General features: G+C 42.2%; 2 protein-coding genes across 3 annotated transcripts; both read left to right on the top strand.

Annotated features, from left to right (window-relative positions):
- Positions 1-10: 10 nt before the first annotated feature.
- LOC139562339 (E3 ubiquitin-protein ligase TRIM39-like) lies at positions 11-11,358 on the top strand. Its single transcript, XM_071380004.1, has 6 exons — positions 11-1,042; positions 1,134-1,229; positions 7,423-7,659; positions 7,802-7,821; positions 8,005-8,147; positions 9,916-11,358. Exons 1-6 carry the CDS (start codon positions 1,019-1,021, stop codon positions 10,503-10,505), a joined length of 1,110 nt encoding a protein of 369 aa, XP_071236105.1. The 5' UTR covers positions 11-1,018; the 3' UTR covers positions 10,506-11,358.
- On the top strand, positions 11,222-21,872 carry habp2 (hyaluronan binding protein 2). Of its 2 annotated transcripts, none has more exons than XM_071380003.1 (13): positions 11,222-11,355; positions 11,845-11,941; positions 12,129-12,212; positions 13,599-13,709; positions 13,898-14,014; positions 14,172-14,282; positions 14,478-14,655; positions 15,842-15,939; positions 16,180-16,642; positions 19,991-20,133; positions 20,610-20,744; positions 21,050-21,195; positions 21,395-21,872. In XM_071380003.1, the coding sequence occupies exons 1-13, from the start codon at positions 11,296-11,298 to the stop codon at positions 21,554-21,556; spliced, it is 1,905 nt and encodes a 634-aa protein (XP_071236104.1). In that variant the 5' UTR covers positions 11,222-11,295; the 3' UTR covers positions 21,557-21,872. The 2 variants fall into 2 exon arrangements, with proteins under 2 accessions (XP_071236104.1, XP_071236103.1); XM_071380002.1 differs by having other exon boundaries at positions 16,165-16,642.
- Positions 21,873-22,891: the final 1,019 nt, after the last annotated feature.

Raw genomic sequence — 22,891 nt, 5'->3', positions numbered from 1 at the left:
CTCTCTCTCAAACACGCACATACAGATGCACACACACCCAGGCTCATAGAAGGCCTATAGTTTTAAAGTATGCTATCAATCAAAGTATGAATGGAGGAAATACAGTGTTGCTAAAGACTATCTGTGTATCAAACTGGATAGAAAACCTCTGTTAGCTTATAGCCTGCTTACAGCGCCTCATACCATCAATGTAAACATATTATTTACAGTCATTTGCCAGGGATCAATTTACACAAGTATATTCAATGTTATACAGTACGTATAGGGTTGGTTTCCCGGACACAGATTAACCCTAGTCCTGGACTAAATAGCATGGTCAATGGAGAGCTGTGACATCAGGATGGATGTCACATTGTGGTCTAGTGATTTCCATTGGCAAAGGTTGACCAATCCGAAGCTAGAATAATGGAAAAGGGCTACAACAATGACACTGGAGCCTAGAAGACAGATGCCTGATGACCTGCATGGTCTGTCTGGAGTAATTTACAGGAGAGTGTGTTTGAGTGAGTTGGACAGACAGCTCAAGGTGAATACTTTCCAAGGCAGAGAAAAAGGGGCCCACTGACATAACCATAGAAATAGAATGACTAGAATGGATAATCCCCTCAGACCACAGCAATTTCATAGCACCCTCACGGGTACAACCCAATCTGGCTCAATGAATGGGCCATATCTGTTCTAGTGATTCTATTTATACGGACACAACACTATCCACTATGCTCTGGCACTTGACCTAGGGAGGCATGGGATTGTTAAAGAGGGCCAGGTGCCTGTGTCTTAAATCACTCTGCTGCTACAGAGGTATGGTATGTATGAGACAGGCCATTCTATAAAGAGAGAAAGAGGGACACATGCAGACAGACACCAGAGCTGGACGTGAATGAGAGTAGTCTATACTGATTCAAGACTAACTGACACAGGACTAAAAGTCTTTGGCTTATTACAACTTCACTTGGCAGCATCATTAGCCGAGCTCTTCGTCACCGGTATAACTGATCACCTCGCTTAGAGTAAGACCATGGAGATGAAGACCCAGGATCAGGTGTGTGCTACTGTGCTTCAAAAGAGAGAATTTGGTGGAATCCATCTTGGCTCTTTTTTTTTGTTGTATTTCTGAAACCTTCTCTCCCCAGGAGATGCTGTTGAAGCACCAGGAATGTCTGAAGAGGCAAAGAGAAGCGGTGAAGTTCCGAATGAAGAAATTAAGCACAAAGCAAACTGAAATCGCTGTAAGTAAACTAACAGCATGGGGATTCGTCTTTGTGAACAGAGGTCCTACGCATCACAATACCATGTCAGTCATATTAAATGCACACATGAGTGTTCCAGTCAAATTGTTGGGGTCTGAGGGGCTTTGGCCCTTCTAGTAATTATATTTGGTAACACTTCCTTTTAAGGTGTCCTTGTAACAAGTATGTAACAAGTATTGTAATTAATTGTAATACTACATAGTTCAACTGTAATAACAACATGTAACTGGTGGTAAAACAGTCTGTAATTACAGAGGTGTAACAATGAATGCTTGTTACCATGCTTGTTACAAATCTTAACGTTTCCGATAGCATCCCAATCAAATATCCCAAAGCACTATATTTCAGCCTGCACAAACCATGTGATAAGTTAGCTAATTTAAAACCCGACCACCTCATTGACTGACACAACTCCGCAATAAAGGGCTCTGTAGTCTGTAGGCCAAATGGCAAAAACGAGTTCACATTACAAAAACAAGTTCACATTACTTTCAATTGTTAAGTCAATTAATGGTGTATTTGACAATTGGTAAATTATTTTAACCAAACATTTTTAGACACATGAATAAACAGTTATGGTTAAAATGGTGAGATAGTCATTCGTGCTTGACAAATTGAAAGTCTATTAAGATGTTTAATAATCCAAAAAGGAGTAGGCAAGAGAATGGTCGTGGACAGGCAAAAAGGTCAAAATCAGATCAGAGTTCAGGAGGTATAGAGTAGCAAACAGGCTTGTGGTCAAGGCAGGGAAAATGGTCAAGGCAGGTGGGTACAGAGTACAGAAACAGGCAAGGGTCAAAACCGAGAGGACTAGAAAAAGGAGAATAGCAAAAAGGAGTATGGGAAAACATACAAGACGAACTGGCACAGAGAGACAGGAAACACAGGGATAAATACACTCCTATTTTTCTAAATTAGCTATATAGGCTACTACTCACCACCACTAGAATGTTTTATGTTATTGAGTAGGCCTATATCTTTGTTTAATCAAATTAATCAAATTATTAATCTAAAAATCCTCGTTATTTTGTAAGAAATGTAAGGTCTTTTTACGTTTTGTTTGTAATTTTTTTCACTTGGTAATGAGTAGTCAGTAATTATACAGAAATTGCTCATAGATAATTACTAAAGTTACACTTATTCTTATATAGCTAAATCCTATGTTACAACTAGCAATGACCTTGTACCTATGCAGATATTACATACAGTATATGTACTCTGTGGTGTATTTGTTGTTTTTTTCACTTGGATGGTGCTTTCAGAAGCTAACGATAAGATTGTCAGGATGGGTGACATACTTTGTGTACCCCTCAAGATACACTTCATTTTAACTAGCTAAATCCCGTGTATCACCTAGTAATTACAAAGTACGTATGCAGATATTACATGTGCTCTGTGGGGTACTAGTATGTTTATTTTCTCACTTGGATGGTGCTTCCAGAAACTTTAAAACTAAGGCAAGGTAATGTAAAATAAGTATACATTAATTACACTAAGTACTCCTCAAGATACACTGTATTTTAACTAGCTAAATCCTGTGGAACACCTAGTAATAACATTATACTTACGCATATATTACATGTACTCTGTGTTGTACTAGTGCGGTTGTCCTCCCACTTGGATGGTGCTTCCGGAAGCCTTATAATAAGGGTCAGGGTTTACAGGATAGGTCATACACTATATACAGAGCATTCAGAAAGTATTCAGACCCCTTGACTTTTTCCACATGTTGTTACATTACAGCCTAATTATAAAATTGATTCAATTGTTTTGTTTTCCTCATCAATCCAAACACAATACCAAATAATGACAAAGCAAAAACAGGTTTTTAGAAATGTTTGCAAATGTATTAAAAATAAAAAACTGAAATATCACATTTATGTAAGAATTCAGACCCTTTACTCAATACTTTGTTGAAGCACCTTTGGCAGCGATTACAGCCTCGAGACTTCTTGGGTGTGACGCTACAAGCTTGGCACACCTGTATTTGGGGAGTTTCTCCCATTCTTCTCTGCAGATCCTCTCAAGCTCTGTCAGGGTAGATGGGGAGCGTCGCTACAAAGATGTCTTCAGGTCTCTCCAGAGATGTTCGATCAGGTACAAGTCCAGGCTCCGGCTGGGCCACTCAAGGACATTCAGAGACTTGTTCCAAAGCCACTCCTGCGTTGTCTTGGCTGTGTGCTTAGGGTCGTTGTCCTGTTGGAAGGTGAACCTTCATCCCAGTCTGAGGTACTGAGCGCTCTGGAGCAGGTTTTCATCAAGGATCTCTCTGTACTTTGCTCTGTTCATCTTTCCCTCAATCCGGACAAGTCTCCCAGTCCCTGCCACTGAAAAACATCCAGCATGATGCTTTCACCACCATGCTTCACCGTAGGAATGGTGTCAAGTGTCCTCCAGACGTGAAGCTTGACATTCAGGCCAAAGAGTTCAATCTTGGTTTCATCAGACCAGAGAATCTGGTTTCTCATGGTCTGAGAGTACTTTGGGTGCCTTTTTGGCAAACTCCATACGGGCTGTCATGTGCCTTTTACTGAGGAGTGGCTTCCGTCTGACCACTCCACCATAAAGGCCTGATTGGTGGAGTGCTGCAGAGATGGTTGTCCTTCTGGAAGGTTCTCCCATCTCCACAAAGGAACTCTGGAGCTCTGTCAGAGTGACCATCGGGTTCTCGGTCACCTCCCTGACCAAGGCCCTTCTCCCCCGATTGCTCAGTTTGGCCCGGCGGCCAGCTCTACGAAGAGTCTTGGTGGTTCCAAACTTCTTCTATTTAAGAATGATGGAGGCCACTGGGTTCTTGGGAACCTTCAATGCTGCAGAATTTGTTTTGGTACCCTTCCCCAGATCTGTGCCTCGACACAATCCTGTCTCGGAGTTCTAATCAAATCAAATCAAATCACATTTTATTTGTCACATGCGCCGAATACAACACGTGTAGTAGACCTTACAGTGAAACGCTTACTTACAAGCCCTTAACTGACAATGCAGTTTGAAGATAAAAGAAGAAGAAATATCACAAATAATTAAGGAGCAACTATAAAATAACAGCAGCGTGGCTATATACATGGGGCTCCGGTACAGAGTCAATGTGCGGGGGCACCGGTTAATCGAGGTAATTGACGTAATGTGTACATCTAGGTAGAGGTGAAGTGACCATGCATGGCAAATAAACAGAGAGTAGCAGCAGCGTAAAAATCGGGGGTGGCTGGGGACAATGCAAATAGTTCGGGTAGCCATTTGATTAACTAGAAGGGGTAGAAGCTATTAAGAAGCCTTTTTGACCTAGACTTGGCACTCCGGTTCTCTCTGCGGAGAGAACAGTCTACGATTAGGGTGGCTGGAGTACATGGCAATTTTTTGGGCATCCCTCTGACACCGCCTGGTATAGAGGTCCTGGATGGCAGGAAGTTTGGCCCCAGTGAGGTACTGGGCCGTACTTACTACCCTTTGTATATTGCCTTGCGGTCGGAGGCTGAGCAGTTGCCATACCAGGTGGTGATGTAACAAGTCAGGATGCGCTCGATGGTGCAGCTGTAGAACTTCACGACTGTCTTGGTGTGTTTGGACCATGATAATTTGTTTGTGATGTGGACACCAAGGAACTTGAAACTCTCAAACTGCTCCACTACAGCCCCGTCAAGGAGAATGGGGCGTACTCTGTCTTCCTTTTTCTGTAGTTCACAATCATCTCATTTGTCTTGATCACTTTGAGGGAGAAGTTGTTATCCTGGCACCACACTGCCAGGTCTTTGACCACCCCGCTATAGGCTGTCTCATCGTTGTCAGTGATCAGGCCTACAAATGTTGTGTTGTCGGCAAACTTAATGATGGTGTTGGAGTCGTACTTGAACATGCAGTCATGGGTAAACAGGGAGTACAGGAGGGGACTGAGCACTCACCCCTGAGGGGCCCCTGTGTTGAGGATCAACATGGCAGATGTGTTGTTACCTACCCTTATCACCATGGTCAGGAAGTCCAGGATCCAGTTGTAGAGGGAGGTGTTTAGTCCCCTAGTCCTTAGTTTAGTGATGAGCTTTGAGGGCACTATGGTTTAATGCTGAGCTGTAGTCAATTAATAGCATTCTCACGTAGGTGTTCCTTTTGTCTAGGTGGGAAAGGGTAGTGTGGAGTGCAATTGAGATTGCATCATCAGCGGATCTGTTGGGGCGGTATGCAAATCGGAGTGGGTCTCGGGTTTATAGGATAATAGTGTTGATGTGAGCCATGACCAGCTTTTCAAAGCACTTCATGGCTACAGACGTGAGTGCTACGAGACGGTAGTCATTTAGGCAGGTTACCTTGGTGTTCTTTGGCACAGGGACTATGGTGGTCTGCTTGAAACATGTTGGTATTACAGACTCGGTCAGGGACAGGTTTAAAATGTTAGTGAAAACACTTGCCAGTTGGTCAGCGCATGCTCGGAGTACACGTCCTGGTAATCCGTCTGGCCCTGTGGCCTTGTGAATGTTGACCTGTTTAAAGGTCTTACTCACATCGGCTACGGAGGGCGTGATCACACAGTCATCCGGAACAGCTGATGCTCTCATGCAGGCTTCAGTGTTGCTTGCCTCAAAGCTATTTAGTTATTTAGCTCGCCTGGTAGGTTCGTGTAACTGGGCAGCTCGCGGCTGTGCTTGCCTTTGTACTCCGTAATAGTTTGCAAGCCCTGCCACATCCGACGAGCATCGGAGCCGGTGTAGTACCATTCAATCTTAGTCCTGTATTGACGCTTTGCCTGTTTGATGGTTCGTCGGAGGTCATAGTGGGATTTCTTCTTTGCGCCCGGGTTAGAGTTCCACTTCTATCCTTTAGCTCAGTGCGGCTGTTGCCTGTAATCCATGATTTATGATTGGGGTATGTTCGTACGGTCACTGTGGGGACGACGTTATCGATGCACTTATTGATGAAGCCAGTGACTGATGTGGTGTACTCCTCAATGCCATCAGAAGAATCCCGGAACATATTCCAGTCTGTACTAGCAAAACAGTCCTATAGCTTAGCTGACAAATCCTTCGACCTCATGGCTTGGTTTTTGCTCTGACATGCACTGTCAACTGTGGGACCTTATATAGACAGGTGTGCCTTTCCAAATCATGTCCAATCAATTGAATTTAGCACAGGTGGACTCCAATCAAGTTGTAGAAACATCTCAAGGATGATCAATGGGAACAGGATGCACCTGAGCTCAATTTCGAGTCTCATAGCAAAGGGTCTGAATACTTATGTGAATAAGGTAATTTTTTATATTTAATTTTGTACAAATTTGTAGACATTTCTAAAAACCTGTTTTCGCTTTGTAATTATGGGGTATTGTGTGTAGATTGATGAGGAAATACATCTATTTAGAATAAGGCTGTAACGTAGCAAAATGTGGGAAAAGTCAAGCTGTCTGAATACTTTCCGAATGCACTGTAAGTACACATTATTTACAAGTAAGTACCCCTCAAGATACACTTAATTTTAACTAGCTAAATCCTGTGTAACACCTAGTAATCCTGTGTAACACCTAGTAATTACATTGTACTTTTACATGTACTTGTGTGTTTATTATTCCACTTGAGGATGACACCCACTTGAGGATGACACCCGTATGGTAGACCCCAGTCAGTGAGGTTGACCTCTATCTTATCTGTTTTGTAAACTCAACCAAGTTGACTGAGATGGTACACTTTTTGGGGGCAAGTGCTAGCAACAATATTGAGTGGACATTTTGAAGAGTGTGCATTCACAGAAAGGAAATCAGAGTTTATGTCATCTCGGGACACCCAGCGCATGTGTCCACAAGAGATTATACCCTTGTGATAGTTATTACTGAATCGGATGAAGCTGAGAAGAAACAAAACACTGGTGAAGTTTGTGAAAACTTGACCATTTGTAACAAGCATTGTAACATGCATTCGGTGTTACACCTCAATGCAATTGATGACCTGTTGATATTACAGTGTAACTGTGAGTTATTACAATTAACTTCAATGCTTGTCACAGTGTAATTACCCATGTAAGGATCCCTTAAAATGAAGTGTTGTTTCCTATTTCTGTGGTCACATCTCATATCTAGATTTCAATGGTGTCTATTTGTGCTGAAGAACGCTCAAAACATGGTAGCATACGAAGCTCTAAGATGGGATGTGTTGCAATGACTTTCACACTGATTGAGTCTGTGTCACCCAACCAGAAAAAGTCATCAGCAATGAGGGAGAGTATAAGGAAGAAGTATGAAGACATCCAGAGGGTTCTGGATGAGGACCTGGCGATGACTCTAACCCACCTGGAGATGGAGGAGAGAGCTACAGTCACAGCCCTGGAGGACCTGATGGAGAAGAACTGCACCATCATTCAGGAGATAGAGCAGGATCTGGCCAGGCTCACAGCTGAGCTGGCCCAGAAGGACATTCTACTGCCCTATTCACTGGTGATTTGGCTCTTCAGTTCTATTTAACATGAACTCATTCAATGGATATTGATGATGGATGTAACATATTGATGATGGATGTACATGAATGTGAACTGCCTATTCATTGTCACTATCTTTATTTCCTCCCCATCTTCTCCAGGACACTGAGATAGTTGGCAGGTATGTCATTTGATCCAGATACGTGTTTTGTTCCTTATACCACATGCAAATCAGATACAAATCTTTTTGAAGAAAACATTTTATTGACTATTTTGTTTTCAATCATCATTATTGATACTGAACTGTCACTGTTCATGTGATGGCTCCTGCAGTAAATATTGATGTCTGTCCTCTCGCACCCAGAGTGATAGATCTGCTGAGCAGGACAGATCCCAGCAAAGTGAACTTGGATGAGCCTAAAGCTGACCAGATCCTCAGCCTCACCAACAACATGCTGCTACTCATACGTTCCCAGACCCCCATCACCAAGAGACTCATCAAGAGCTGTGAGTTCCCTTAGTATTCCATGAAGTCTTTTCATTTTTAATGATTTCATTCTCAAGATGTGATGTCAATTACAACTTGAAGCGAGATAGACAGGTCCTTTTTTACACCCAGAGGTCTGTCAGAGTTATTTCATTATAGATACATTTGTTACATCTATATGTGTGGGTAAGCCATTTTAACATGCAGCATGTTTTTGCACCTAAAAACTCAAACTGAATTGTACTTCACACTGCCCTCTCCCACCTGGACAAGAGGGGAAATAACTATGTTAGAATGCTGTCATACAGCTCAGCGTCCACACCATAGTTCCCTCCAAGCTCATCAATCTGGGGACCCTGGAACTGAACACCTCCCTCTGCAACTGGATCCTGGATTTCCTGAAGGGTCACCCTCAGGTGGTAAGGGTAGGCAACAACACCTCCACCACGCTGACCCTGAACAGGGTGTCCCCTCAGGGTTGTGTGCTTAGTCCCCTCCTGTACTCCCTGTTCACCCACGACTGATTGGCCACGCATGACTCCATCATCAAGTTTTCTGATGACACAACAGTGATCACCGAAGGCGATGAGACAGCCTACAGGGAGGATGTAAGAGACTTGGCAGTGTGGTGCCAGCACAACCTCTCCCTCAACGTCAGTAAGACCAAGAAGCTGGTTGTGGACTACAGGAGAAAGAGGGGAGAGCACATCCCCGTTCACATTGACAGGGCTGGTCAAGAGGTTCAAGTTCTTGGTGTCCACATCACTAAGGACTTAACATGGTCCACACACACTCGCACAGTCAAGAAGAGAGCATAACAGGCTGAAAAGAGTTGGCATGGGCCCTCAGATCCCCAAAAAGTTATACAGCTGCACCATCAAGAGTGTCTTGACTGGCTGCATCACAGCTTGGTATGTCAAGTGCACTGCCAAGTGCTACATAGGGTGGTGCGGACAGCCCAGCACATCACTGGGGCCAAGCTCCCACTAGCTCCCCTTCTTTGCGAGGCATTGGAAAGCCTGGTCTTTGTGGTTGAATCTGTGTTTGAAATTCACTGCTCGACTGAGGGACCTTGCAGATAATTAATTGTACGTGTGGGTTACAGAGATGAGGTCGTCATTCAAAAATCATGTTAAACACTGTTATTGCACAGTCCATGGAGTCCATGGAACTTATTATGTGACTTGTTGAGCAAATGTTTACTCCAGAACTTATTTAGGCTTGCCCTAACAAAGGGGTTGAATACTTATTGACTCATGACATTTCAGCTTTTCATTTTCTAAATGTCTAAAAACATAATTCCACTTTGACATAATGTGGTATTGTGTGTAGGCCAGTGACACAAAATCTCAATTTAATCTATTTTCAATTCAGGCTGTAACACAACAAAATGTGGAAAAGGTCCAGGGGTCTGAATCCTTTCCGAAGGCACTGTACATATCTACCTCAAATACCTCGTAACCCTGCACATTGATCTAGTACTGGTACTCCCTGTATATAGATCCATTCTTGTGTATTTTATTCCTCGTGTTACTATTTCTCTTTGTATTATTATTTTTAAACTCTGCATCGATGGGAAGGGCTATTAAACAAGGTTTTCACTATAAAGTCTACACACGTTGTATTCGACCCATGTGGCAAAATCTGATTTGATTTTAAAACCTAAAACTCTGTGATTTCAAATTTTTATCTGCACAAAGCGGTTATGGCTTGCCACACCCAGCCAGTGAGAATATTTTATTTTAAATATAGTCATTTCTCATGGTAAAAATACACATCTATCCCCAGATTCCACAGAGGTTTCCCTGGACCCAGATACAGCGCACCCTAAGCTGATAATTTCCCCGCGCGGTGACAGTGCCACCTACACAGACACCTGGCAGGAACTACCAGAGCTCCCGGGCCGCTTTGACACCACCCTCAACGTGATCAGCCTGCAGGGCTTCAGCTCTGGGCGTCACTACTGGGAGATAGACGTGGCTGGTAAGACGTACTGGGAGCTGGGCCTCACCTACCCCACCATCTCCCGCAAGGGCCGCGCTGAGGACTGCTGGCTGGGCCGCGGCTCTGACTCCTGGGCCGTGGAGTTCTTTGATGGGGAGTACACAGCCTGGCACAGTGGTGTGCCCCACCAGCTGCCTGTCACAAAACACTTCAGCCGTATTGGGGTGCTATGTAGTTTCCCAGCGGGCCTGGTGTCTTTCCTGGGGGCGGACAGTATGACCCCTCTGTTCTCGTTCTGCGCAGGGGCTTTCAGGGACTGTCTCCACCTGGCGTTGTGCTCAGGTCACGATCACAATGGTACAAACACCAAACCCATTGTGATCTGTAACGCACCTCCACCTCTTAGTGCTTTCCAGAAGGATTTCTCCTCGTGATTTCCAGAATGCCCAGGAATGCTGACTCTGCTCTTTATGATGCTCCTACTGACTCTTAAAGGCTTTATCATTGGATCATCAGCATTTAGTCAGCGATGTTATTTGACAATTTCTCATGTTGCTGCTCTTTTATCTATACAAGTACTTAAATATGCATTCTGTAATCTATTAATGACTGATCCTTTTAAATTGATTGTGGTTCCAGTTTTAGAGACGTCCATATCTTTCTAACAAAAGTATTCGTGTTTTTAGCTATCGGAAGGAAGATTTGGCCTAAAATACACTTCATGCCCCTGGAGAGTAGCCTACACAGCTAACATGTGAGGTGAATCCAAAGTCTACACTCCAAACAAAAAACAATCTCTCTTTGTAAATAGGATCTCTGAGCTCCAATGGTAAATGACTAGTCCTATGTGCTAACTATATTTTCACAAATAAATCTAGTTCAGTGTCACCTGCACTGAATGTTTGATCCTGTTTTCTTTTAAATTATCCCCTCAGCAGACAATTGCTGTTTTTCCCCAAATTTTTACTATTACTTACCGTTAGAGTTGCAGATAATGTGTATGTTTGTTTATTACATGTGTTTTAAGGTAAGCTCTCTTTAAATGAAGAAAAAAAACCTCTGACTGACACCCCCTTAGTCAATAGAACGGTAGTGTGCGGTGAGAGACCTAGATGCCAAAGCACTTTGTACATACAAAGGTTAGTCTTCCTACACAAACGGTTGGGAAATGATGTGGGTGATCTGACAGAATTTCTCTTCTCGCCGCACACAATCACTGCCATCATGAACTCCAAGCCTCTTTTCTTCTGCCTCTTCCTTGTATTGCTCATTCTACCTGTTCAAGTAGGTATTCGACTCATTTGATTTTCTTTTGCAGTAAATATCAGGAATAATAGGGTGATAGACTCGGTTGCAGGTTTAGAGTAGATGCCTGTCGAATGTGTTTGCTCTCCCTTACAACATTTTTCCGGTTGTTTAATTGTTTATTTTGCTGTGTTTAATAAAATATAAAAGATGTGTTGTCAATATAATTCCTAGATGAAATGATTGTTTACACGTTTTGCAGTTTGGCAAATATCGCATGAGTGCTGGAAAAAAGAGAAAAAAGAGTTAGATGCACTATTGTAAAGTGGTTGTTCCACTGGATATCATAAGGTGAATGCACCAACTTGTAAGTCGCTCTGGATAAGAGCGTCTGCTAAATGACTTAAATGTAATGTAAATGCTGGCATTAGGCCTACTGTTGCACTGGTAAAACACAAATGTAGTAAATGCTACTAGTGTCCATAATGTTACTTGGTTGAAAGAAGAATGATGACATCTTTTATTCAGTTACATAAACAAGAGAAGCATGGAAAACATCAGAAACAGGAAAAACACACCAAAAAAACTGAAAGAAAGTACAGAAGACATGAGGATATTCTGAAGGGTAAGCATTTTTTTAAATTCATATATTATTATTATTCATATTTATTCATATTATTTATTCATAATGCACAATAGTGTAGGCTTTCACAATATGCTTTCACACACAGACATAGAGAGAGAGGGGAAGAGAGAGAGGGAGAGCTAGACCATGTAACACTACAATATTTGACAGTGTATCTCCGCTCTAGACCCATTCTTTGAGATCGTAGATGAACCAGGTGAGGACGATAGTGATGAACCTGACTGGCTTTATGAACTCCAAGAACCAGATGGTGAGATATGAAGAAGAAATTGTCTTATGACATGCACTACATTCTAAAACCTTTCCTGCTGTTTTAACCGTAACTTAAAGGCAGCCAGTTGCCTGAAGGTTACTGTAAAAAAAGGTACAGTATGTTACCGTACTGTATTTTACAGTATCCAATACTGATATTGGGATATTTTATATTGTTGTTTTAATGCTAACTTGCAGGCAACTGGCTGCATGTAAGTTACCATAAAACAGCTGTACAGTGCATTACTGTAATCTTTTAACAGTAATTAAAATGAATAAATGAACAAATTAAAATAATTTAGAGGAGATGGGGTTTGCATTTTACAGTATATTACCGTAATTGTATGCGATTGGCAATGTGTTTACATATTACAGCATATCAATGAATGCCAGTTTGGAAGTCTTGTTTGGTCTTTTCTATCAATTGCACTTCTAGAGGACTAAACAACGGCTTCCAAACTAGTAGTGAATACATGGCAAAACAGACCAGAGGACATGTCAAATACTCAACCATTAAAGGTTTGAGACTTGCTGCCACTGAGATCTTTCCCCTATGCACATTTAATTGTTGGGGCACTACTACCACACATCAGTGAAATTGGTACAGCAGTTAAGGTGGCACAAATGTAGCCTCTTACAATTGACGCTACAGAATATGTTCATGAACCAGAAAAACTATACCACGCAACCACTAGTGGTCAAAGGATTTTTGGTACTCCAAAAATATGTTACGGTACTGTATTATGTGGGGTGGAATTACAGTACCATTCAAAATACAGCAATTATTTCCCGGCCCACAATATTTTCCCACAATGCACAATCATTTACAGTATGGTGCAGTATAATGCGTCAAAGTATTTTACTGTTGATAAATCTACAAATTTACCGTACTGTAAAAATGTAATGTTTTCATTACACTGTAATATTCGGTGTAATTAAATGTGTAAATCATATAAATGTTGTATACACCTTGTTTGGTTGGTTCACTTCAGACCTTGATGTCTCTCAATCCTATCACTCAGAATTGTTTGAAAAAGTTGCAAGTTGCCAATCCCATAATGCTATGCAGTTACAGTAATGTACTGTTGAACCAACATTTCTTTGGGATTTACAGTATAATTTACTGTTTACACCTAGAATCCCCCAGAGTGCATTGCCATTTACAGCAATTAACTGTAAATAATGAATATGTTACTTTACTGTTAGTTTTATTGTATATTACTGTCAAAACAACAACAAAGTTGTTTGCACTGTAGATATGTCCTACGACATACAATTGTGAGGATACAAGAGCCTAAAGTCGATGCTGAGTCTAAAATCAATCACTGTTTGAAACTGCTCATGTAAACGTCGTCCTCCTCCCCTTGTCTTGTTCATATTGCAGGCCAATGCAACCCAAACCCTTGCCTCAATAACGGTGTGTGTGAGGAGAAGGGAAAGAGAAGGTTCAAATGTGACTGCCCCAAGCCATTCAAGGGCAAGAAGTGCCAGAAAGGTAGGAAAGGGAACTGAGGCTACATGAATTGAAAAAGCTTTGTACTTTAGTTCTTGGCTTGTATAGTAGATATTAAATAGTTTTTACACCAAAAATGATTTATGACAAAGATTATGCCACATTTGCCTTGCGGATACAGTCAGATGTAGTGAGAAATAAACTGATGTGAATCTGAATGGTTCTTACAGGGCCCAAAAGGTGTAATAGGGGCACGTGTGGCCGTGGCGAGTGCGTGTTGACCTCTAAACCACCTTTCTACGCGTGCAAGTGCAAGCAGCCCTTCCTGCCCCCAGACTGCAAATCACGTGAGAGCCCTCCTGACCTCTTGCCTCACTCATTTATCAAATTATTATCCTCTTTCGTTTTTTTGGGGTAATGTGAGAAAATAGCAATGTGTACTGTGGAATATCTTGGTCATTTTAAGCTAAGCAGGATGTTTCTGTAATCACATCTCTCTTCCAGTTGCGGTGTGTCAGCCTAACCCCTGTAAGAATGGAGGCTTGTGCGTCAAGGATGGCATGGACTTTGACTGCCTCTGCCCAGAAGGCTTCAGTGGACGTTTCTGTAATGTTGGTAAATAAATACAGTACATTCCAGCTCTTCAGTCAGCCAACAGAGTTGGGTTCACATCTATTTCAGGAACTAAACCAACATTTGTTGAAAAAAATGGAATTGGAATTTCAGTTTACTGAATTGACAGAATTTAAATAGAATGGTCAAACCGTTCCTGATTTACTGACTGGATGTAAATGTCATAATCTTGACTAGGCCCAGATGACTGTTACAAGCTCAAGGATGACGGGGAGTCATATCGCGGCAACGTGAGTGAGACAGATGATGGAGAGGAATGTCTCTACTGGAACTCCCATTTCATCCTGGAGAAAGGCTCTGATCCCTTCAATGACTTTGAGGATGACGATGGACTAGGCCCTCATAACTTCTGCAGGTGTGGGCCCATATTCACATTGAGTCTCAGAGTATGAGTGATGATGTAGGATCAGTTTATCCTTTTAGATAAGATCGGTATAGAATGTGACTCCGGGATGCTGGCCTTCTAGGCAGAGTTGCAAAGAAAAAGCCATATCTCAGACTGGCCAATAAAAAGATAAGATTAAGATGGGCAAAATAACACAGACACTGGACAAAGGAACTCTGCCTAGAAGGCCAGCATCCCGGAGTCGCCTCTTCACTGTTGATGTTGAGACTGGTGTTTTGCGGGTACTATTTCATGAAGCTGTCAGTTGAGGACTTGTGAGGCGTCTGTTTCTCAAACTACTTGTCCTCTTGGTCAGTTGTGCACCGGGGCCTCACACTCCTCTTTCTATTCTGGTTAGAGCCAGTTTGCACTGTTCTGTGAAGGGAGTAATGCACAGCATTGTACAAGATCTTCAGTCTCAGAACAAGAAATAGACTGACGTGTTTCAGAAGAACACCTTTGTTTCTGGCCATTTTGAGCCTGTAATCGAACCCACAAATGCTGATGCTCCAGATACTCAACTAGTCTAAAGAAGGACAGTTTTATTGCTTCTTTAAATCAGCACAACAGTTTTCAGCTGTGCTAACATAATTGCAAAAGGGTTTTCTAATGATCAATTAGCCTTTTAAAATTATAAACTTGGATTAGCTAACACAACATGTTAGTAACCGAAAGGTTGCAAGTTCAAATCCCAGAGCTGACAAGGTACAAATCTGTCGTTCTGCCCCTGAACAGGCAGTTAACCCACTGTTCCTAGGCCGTCATTGAAAATAAGAATTTGCTCTTAACTGACTTGCCTAGTTAAATAAAGGTAAAAAAATATATACATATATATATTTTTAAACGTGCCATTGGAACACAGGAGTGATGGTTGCTGATAATGGGCCTCTGTATGCATATGTAGATATTCCATAAAAAAATCTGCCGTTTCCAGCTACAATAGTCATTTACAACATTAACAATGTCTACACTGTATTTCTGATACATTCTATGTTATTTTAATGGACAAAAAATGTGCTTTTCTTTTTAAAAAAAAGGACATTTCTAAGTGACCCCAAACTGTTGAACGGTAGTGTATACTTATCTCTCTCACACTCAAACATATAGTTTTATATACTTAACTCTGTTGTTTACTGTTGTGTATTGACTGGTCCAGAAACCCAGATGGTGACACTCAGCCATGGTGCTTCATAAGAAGAGGGCGGGTGCTGCTGTGGGATCACTGTGGCGTCAGGGAGTGTGCTAAGCCCACAGGTCAGCCTTAAATATCATATCTCTGACAGCTGCCTATATGTACAGGAAGTGAACATCAGGCCAAATAGTTTCTCCCGCGTGGATAAGTCAATCAAATCAATCAAATGTATTCACAAATTACATCAGCCGATGTCACAAAGTGCTATACAGAAACCCAACCTAAAACCCCAAACAGCAAGCAATGCAGATGTAGAAGCACGAGTAAAGTTGTACTGAATTTTTCAGCCATGGTCACAACAGATGCTGGTCCCAAGCCTACGACTGGTCCGAAGCCCACTACTACAACTACTACAACTACCAAGCCTACTACTCGTCCCAAACCCACTACTACAACTACTACAACTACCAAGCCTACTACTCGTCCCAAACCCACTACTACAACTACTACCACAACACCCAAGCCTAAACCAACACCGGCCAAACCCTCAGCAGGTCCAGAGAAACCTACAGCGCCAAAGCCCAGTGGAGTCCCACGACAGACCACAGCTAGCCCCACCTCTGATAAGCAGTTCACCAGCTGTGGAAAGCCCCAGCCGAAGAAGGCCATCACCAGGATCTACGGAGGCTTGAAGGCCGTCCCTGGAGCCCAGCCCTGGCAGCTGTCCCTGCAGGTCCGACCCAAGGGCTCCAGCCAGGCATACAGGCACATCTGTGGAGCGGTGCTCATCGATAGCTGCTGGGCCCTGACTGCCGGCCACTGCATGTGAGTATAACTATAATGCAGTGCCTTCAGAAAGTATTCATACACCTTGACTTATTCCACATTTTGTTGTGTTACAGCCTAAATTGAAAATGGATCAAAAAAAGAAATAATCACCCACCCATCTACACACATTACCCCATAATGACAAAGTGAAAACATGTTTTTTTAAATGTTTGCAAATGTATGGAAAATGAAATACAGAAAACCCCAATTTACAGAAGTATTCACACCCAATAAATGTTAGAATCACCTTTGGCAGCGATTACAGCTGTGAGTCTTAATGGGTAAGTCTCTAAGAGTTTTGCACACCTGGATTGTACAATATTTGCACATTATTATTTTTTAATTCTTCAAGCTCTGTCAAGTTGGTTGTTGATCATTGCTAGACAGCCATTTTCAAGCCGATTTAAGTCAAAACTGTAAATAGGCCACACAGGAACATTCAATGTCGCAACTCCAGTGTGTATTTAGCCTTGTGTTTTAGATTATTGTCCTGCTGAAAAGTGAATTTGTCTCCAAGTGTCTGTTGGAAGCAGACAGAATCAGGTTTTCCTCTAGGAATTTGCCTGTGTTTAGCTCTATTCCATTCATTTTTATCCTAAAAAACGCCCTAGTCCTTGCCAATGACAAGCATAGCCATAACATGATACAACCACCACAATGCTTGGAAATATGAAGAGTGGTACTCTCGTGATGTGTTGTGTTGGATTTGTCCCGAACATAAAACTTTGTATACATAACATTAAGTTAATTTCTTTGTCACATTTTTTTTGCAGTTTTACTTTAGTGCCTTATTGCAAACAGGATGCATGTTTTGAATATTGATGAATATTTTTATTCCGTACAGGCTTCCTTATTTTCATTCTGTCATTTAGTTTAGTATTGTGGAGTAACTACAATGTTGTTGATCCGTCCTCAGTCTTCTCCTATCACAGACATTAAACTCTGTAACAGTTTTAACATCACTATTGGCCTCATAGTGAAATCCCTGAGCGGCTTCCTTCCTCTCCGGCAACTGAGTTAGGAAGGACGCCTGCATCTTTGTAGTGACTGGTTGCATTTATACATGATCCGAAGTGTAATTAATAACTTTACCCATCAGCCCTTCTTTGCAAGACATTGGAAAACCTCCCTGGTCTTTGTGGTTGAATCTGTGTTTGAGATTCACTTCTCGACTGAGGGACCTTGCAGATAATTGTTTGTGTGGGGTACAGAGATGAGGCAGTTATTCAAAAATCTTGTTAAACACTATTATTGAACACAGAGTGAGTCCATGCAACTTATTATGTGACTTGTTAAGCACATTTTTATTCCAGAACATATTTAGGCTTGCCCTAACAAAGGGGTTGAATACTTATTGACTCAAGACATTTCAGCTTTTCATTTTTAATTAATTTGTAAACATTTCTAAAACATAATTCCACTTTTACATTATGGACTATTGTGTGTAGGCCAGTGACACAACATCTCAATTTAATCCATTTTACACTTGTTTTACCTTCATTTAATTCGGAAAGTCAGTTAAGAACAGGTTCATATTTACAATGACGGCCTACCCCGGCCAAGCCCAGACGACGCTGAGCCAATTGTGTGCCAACCTATGCGACTCACAATCACAGCCGGATGTGATGCAACCTGCATTCAAACCAGGGACTGCAGTGATGCGTCTTGGACTGAGATGCAGTGCCTTAGACCACTGCGCCACTCGGGATGCAGGCTGTAACACAACAACATGTGGAATAAGTCAAGTCAGGGGTGTGAATACTTTCTGAAGGTACTGTATATACACATGCATCCATAAGGACCAACGCATGAATACATACAATATAGACCAATGACATAGTGTATACATTACAGCGTTATTCTAAAATGGGATGAAATAGCTGTTTCCCTTAATCAATCTACACACAATAGCCCATAATGACAAAGCAAAAACTGCTAGCACATTTACATAAGTATTCACACCATTTACTCAGTACTTTGTTGAAGGACCTTTGGCATCGATTACAGCCTCGAGTCTTCTCGGGTATGACTCTATCAGCTTGGCACACCTGTATTTGGGGAGTTTCTCCCATTCTTCTCTGCAGATCCTCTCAAGTACTGTCAGTTTGTACGTCACTGCACAGCTATTTTCAGGTCTCTCCAGAGATGTACGATAGGGTTCAAGTCCGGGATATGGCTGGGCACTCAAGGACATTCAGAGACTTGTCTCGAAGCCACTCCTGCGTTTTCTTGGCTGTGTGCTTAGGGTCGTTGTCCTACTGGAAGGTGAACCTTTGTCCCAGTCTGAGGTCCTGAACGCTCTGGAGCAGGTTATCATCAAGGATATCTCTGTACTTTGGTCCGTTCATCTTTCCCTCAATCCTGATTAGTCTCCCAGTCCATGCCTCTGAAAAACAGTCCCTTAGAATGATACTGCCACCACCATGCTTCACCGTAGGGGTGATATTGGCCAGGTGATGAGTGTGACGCTTGGTTGTCAGGCCAAAGAGTTCAATCTTGGTTTCATCAGACCAGAGAATCTTGTTTCTTATGGTCTGAGAGTTCTTTAGTTGCCTCTTGGCAAACTGCAAGCTGGCTGTCATGTGCATTTTTGGTTGTCCTTCTGGAAGGTTCTACCATCTCCACAGGGGAACTCTAGAGCTCTGTCAGTGACCATCGGGTTCCTGGTCACCTCCCTGACCAAGGCCCTTCTCCCCCGATTGCTCAGTTTGGCCGTGCAGCCAGCTCTAGGAAGAGTCTTGGTGGTTCCAAACATCTTACATTTTAGAATGATTGAGGCCACTGTGTCCTTGGGAACCTTCAATGCTGTAGAAATGTTTTGCTACCCTTTCCGAGATCTGTGCCTCGACACAATCCTGTCTCTGAGCTCTACGGACAATTCCTTAAATCTCATGGCTTGGTTTTTGATCTAACATGCACTGTCAACTGTGGGACCTTATACAGACAGATGTGCCTTTCCAAATCATGTCCAGTCAATTTAATTTACCACAGGTGGACTCCAATAAAGTTGTAGAAACATCTGAAGGATGATCAATGGAAACAGGATGCACTTGAGCTAAATTTAGAATCTCATAGCAAATTTTCTGAATACTTATGTAAATAAGGTATTTCTGTTTTCAATTTTTAATACATTTGCTAAGAATTTCAAGAAAACTATTCACGGGGTATTGTGTGTAGGTTGTTGAGGAAATAAATTAATTTAATCCATTTTAAAATAAGGCTGTAACGTAACAAAATGTGAAAAAAGTGAAGGGGTCTGAATACTTTCCGAATGCACTGTATATCAATTCCACGGATCACCGCAAGTGATTTTTGCAACCCTACATTGTGTTTGTGTTGGACCAGTGATCCAAAGGACCAGATGCAGGTGGTGGCTGGGAGTCTGACTCTAGGAAAGGATGTGCCCATTGGGCAGACGATCACAGTGGAGAAAGCCACACGGCATGAGAATTACAAGGAGACATCCAGAGCTGTTTACAATGACATAGGTGATATATGCACTTGCTGTTTCTCAAAGCTCTGTTTACTGTAGTTTGCATGTCAGGATTTCCTTAAGGATGGTTTATTGTTATTGGGGGTTGGGATCAATTCCATTTCAATTCAGTCCATTGAGGAAGAAAACCGAAAAACTCCAATCTCCAATTCAAATAAGGAACAATTGGAATAATAATTTTAGTAACCTTTTTGAATATAATTGACTGCATATAAATTAAATTGATCCTATTTATACTTTATATTTTATATGGGTCTATACATTTCTACCTCCTTTAAAAAAAACATGTTCCCATATTATATTATATTTATATCACGTGCAATATGATTCAATCATTGCTTACATTGTAACTGTGAAGAAATCCCAAATAAAATAGTTCTGAAATTGAAATGAAATTCCATCCCTGATTGTTATATTTTAGTGACTGCAAAGTCGATGTACCATAATATAAATGTCCTTTCTGACCCAAAGCGGTGCTGAAGCTGAAAGCCACAGATGGTCGCTGTGCCAGAGAGAGCCAGTTTGTGAAGGCAGCCTGCTTGCCTAATAGCCCAGTCACTGATGGGACTGAATGCACCATCTCTGGATGGGGCACTACTGAGGACTGTAAGAGCAGGCTCAACTGCATCCTGATGTTCATGTACAGTGTGCATGTACCTATGTTGTCATCATGCCCGCAGCATATTTATTTAATTATATTACTCGTATCATGTGCATGTACACTAGTCATGTGTTATATCAAAATGTAACTGAATTCAATCAAACGGAATCGGATCATATTTCATGGGTATTTTGTGTGTGCTTGTTATCATCTGTTATATACTTGTTGTTCTCTTTCTCTACTTTCTAGAAGTCCTCAGTGTGTGAACTATTATTTTCCCTTCACTATCACTCTTCTGCTCCCCCCGTAGCTGACAACGGCTCCAACCACCTACTGGATGCCCAGGTGCTGCTGATCAGCCAGGAGAGCTGCTCAAGCAGCAAAGTCTATGGAAGCGCCATAGACAACACCATGTTTTGTGCCGGTTACCAGCAGGGAGGAGTGGATTCCTGCCAGGTCAGTGAGTTGATTGGGGTGGATTGAGACTCAATGCTGTGTTTGGGAGGTGCTTTGAGACTAACTCTGACTGAGTACGGTATGATATCACGTAAAGCATCGTTTTGGGGGATTGAAACACGATTGGATTGAGATTACTTCGTGTGTTTGGTATTGAATGGTTTGAAAATGTTTAATGAACACTCCGTGTGACTGACAGGGTGACTCTGGAGGGCCGCTGACGTGTAACAAGGAGGGCTCCCATTTCATCTACGGCATCGTGAGCTGGGGAGACCAGTGTGGGTTGAAGAACAAGCCTGGGGTCTACACACGGGTCTCCCACTACCTTGACTGGATCAAGTCAAAGACACAAGCAGCATAGCTGGGCTATGCCAGTCCATATAGTTGCAGGCATTGGAAAGTTAGATCACGGCACGGTATTGGCAGAACAATTGCGCAATGCATATGCAACATGGTGCTTTAGTGTCTTCTAGCGGTAGTTTATCACAAAAACCCTGCGGTAGCAAGTGCTAAAATAGGTGTCTCTTAATTGGACCGCTACTGAGTAATCATTGATTTATATTTTGAACATAGCTGACATGCTGTCATTCCAGGATATAAAATGACCGACGACTGTAAGAAAACAAAACCATTAAACGTCCCTCTATGGACCATCCTGCAAAGATGGGGATTCTGAATACTGTTTCTATTATTTTTTACAATGGTATTCTTGGAAAAACTTGTCGTGATAATGAGAGAAAACTACGTAGTAAGTATAGGTCTATAAAAGGAAAGCACAGAACCTTTCATGGTGAATAATATGTGGTTTAATGATCAGTAGTATACTTGTTCGTTTCAAGTACAAGTGGAGTACACCAAAGTCTTAAAATATTATAAAACAGATGACCAAAGGACAGAGGGACATACAGTACACTGAGAGTCAGAACTTAGGACTGTGGGTGTTTAGCCTGGTCAAGCAGACTGACTGCTGCACTCACTTTTCGTTTCATTTGACACATGAAGTGAAGCAAAGTACGAGCTGTCACAAGATGCAGGCTGGTTTAACAAGGCTAGTGGGTGTTGTGCAGCCTCAGTGCTGCTAACAGACCTCTCTGAGTCATCTCTTAGACAGAACAGGGTGAGTGGCTCTCTGTTCACATCAATACAGGGGTTAAACATAGGGTAGAGGTCCCACACACTGCTGCACAGAAAAACGGTGGAGGAGGATCAGTGTGTCTGCATTATAAAACAACAGCTCTCCCTTGTGGACGTCAGCCATTAGGTCCAGCTTTTGGACTCCTTCCCCCTAAAGAGTAACATCTCATGGGAGTAATGACATGTCAAGTACTGTCCATGCCCATGGTAGATGCAGAAAGATCCCTTGTTCCCCTTGCTAAACCCAGGTTGGTCAAGTCCTGAGTCTGGTCCATTCTCCAATCTCTACTGGGGATGGACCCATTGGCTGCACCAATCAGCCAATAGGGTTTCTCATGGACAATGACTTCCCAGTAATGCAGGCCAGTGGAGAAGGACTCCTGTGCGAGGACACTGGAGTCATAACACTCATATCGGTCCTTTCCAATGGGCTGCGTGTTCCAGCACACCTGTAGCCTGTCCCTTGACACCTCCAGCTTCGGATGGGACGTTTTGGAGTCCAATGTCAGTGTTCTTAGATCTACAGATAGACAATCATAGTCAATGCACCATGGATATGCAA

This window comes from Salvelinus alpinus, chromosome 32 (assembly GCF_045679555.1).
Source record: "Salvelinus alpinus chromosome 32, SLU_Salpinus.1, whole genome shotgun sequence".
Taxonomy (NCBI): Eukaryota; Metazoa; Chordata; class Actinopteri; order Salmoniformes; family Salmonidae; genus Salvelinus; species Salvelinus alpinus.
The sequence above is the reverse complement of the archived record's forward strand: the minus strand, read 5'-3'. Positions and strand labels throughout refer to the sequence as shown.

Bases quoted from the DNA above. Each gene is read 5' to 3' on its own strand.
- LOC139562339 (XM_071380004.1), top strand. From the start codon at position 1,019: ATGGAGATGAAGACCCAGGATCAG. The intron at 1,043-1,133 runs GTGTGTGCTACT...TTCTCTCCCCAG, and splicing joins AGATGAAGACCCAGGATCAG to GAGATGCTGTTGAAGCACCA. The intron at 7,822-8,004 runs GTATGTCATTTG...TCTCGCACCCAG, and splicing joins GACACTGAGATAGTTGGCAG to AGTGATAGATCTGCTGAGCA.
- habp2 (XM_071380002.1), top strand. From the start codon at position 11,296: ATGAACTCCAAGCCTCTTTTCTTCTGCCTCTTCCTTGTATTGCTCATT. The intron at 11,942-12,128 runs GTAAGCATTTTT...TCTCCGCTCTAG, and splicing joins ACATGAGGATATTCTGAAGG to ACCCATTCTTTGAGATCGTA. The intron at 15,940-16,164 runs GTCAGCCTTAAA...TGAATTTTTCAG, and splicing joins GGAGTGTGCTAAGCCCACAG to CCATGGTCACAACAGATGCT.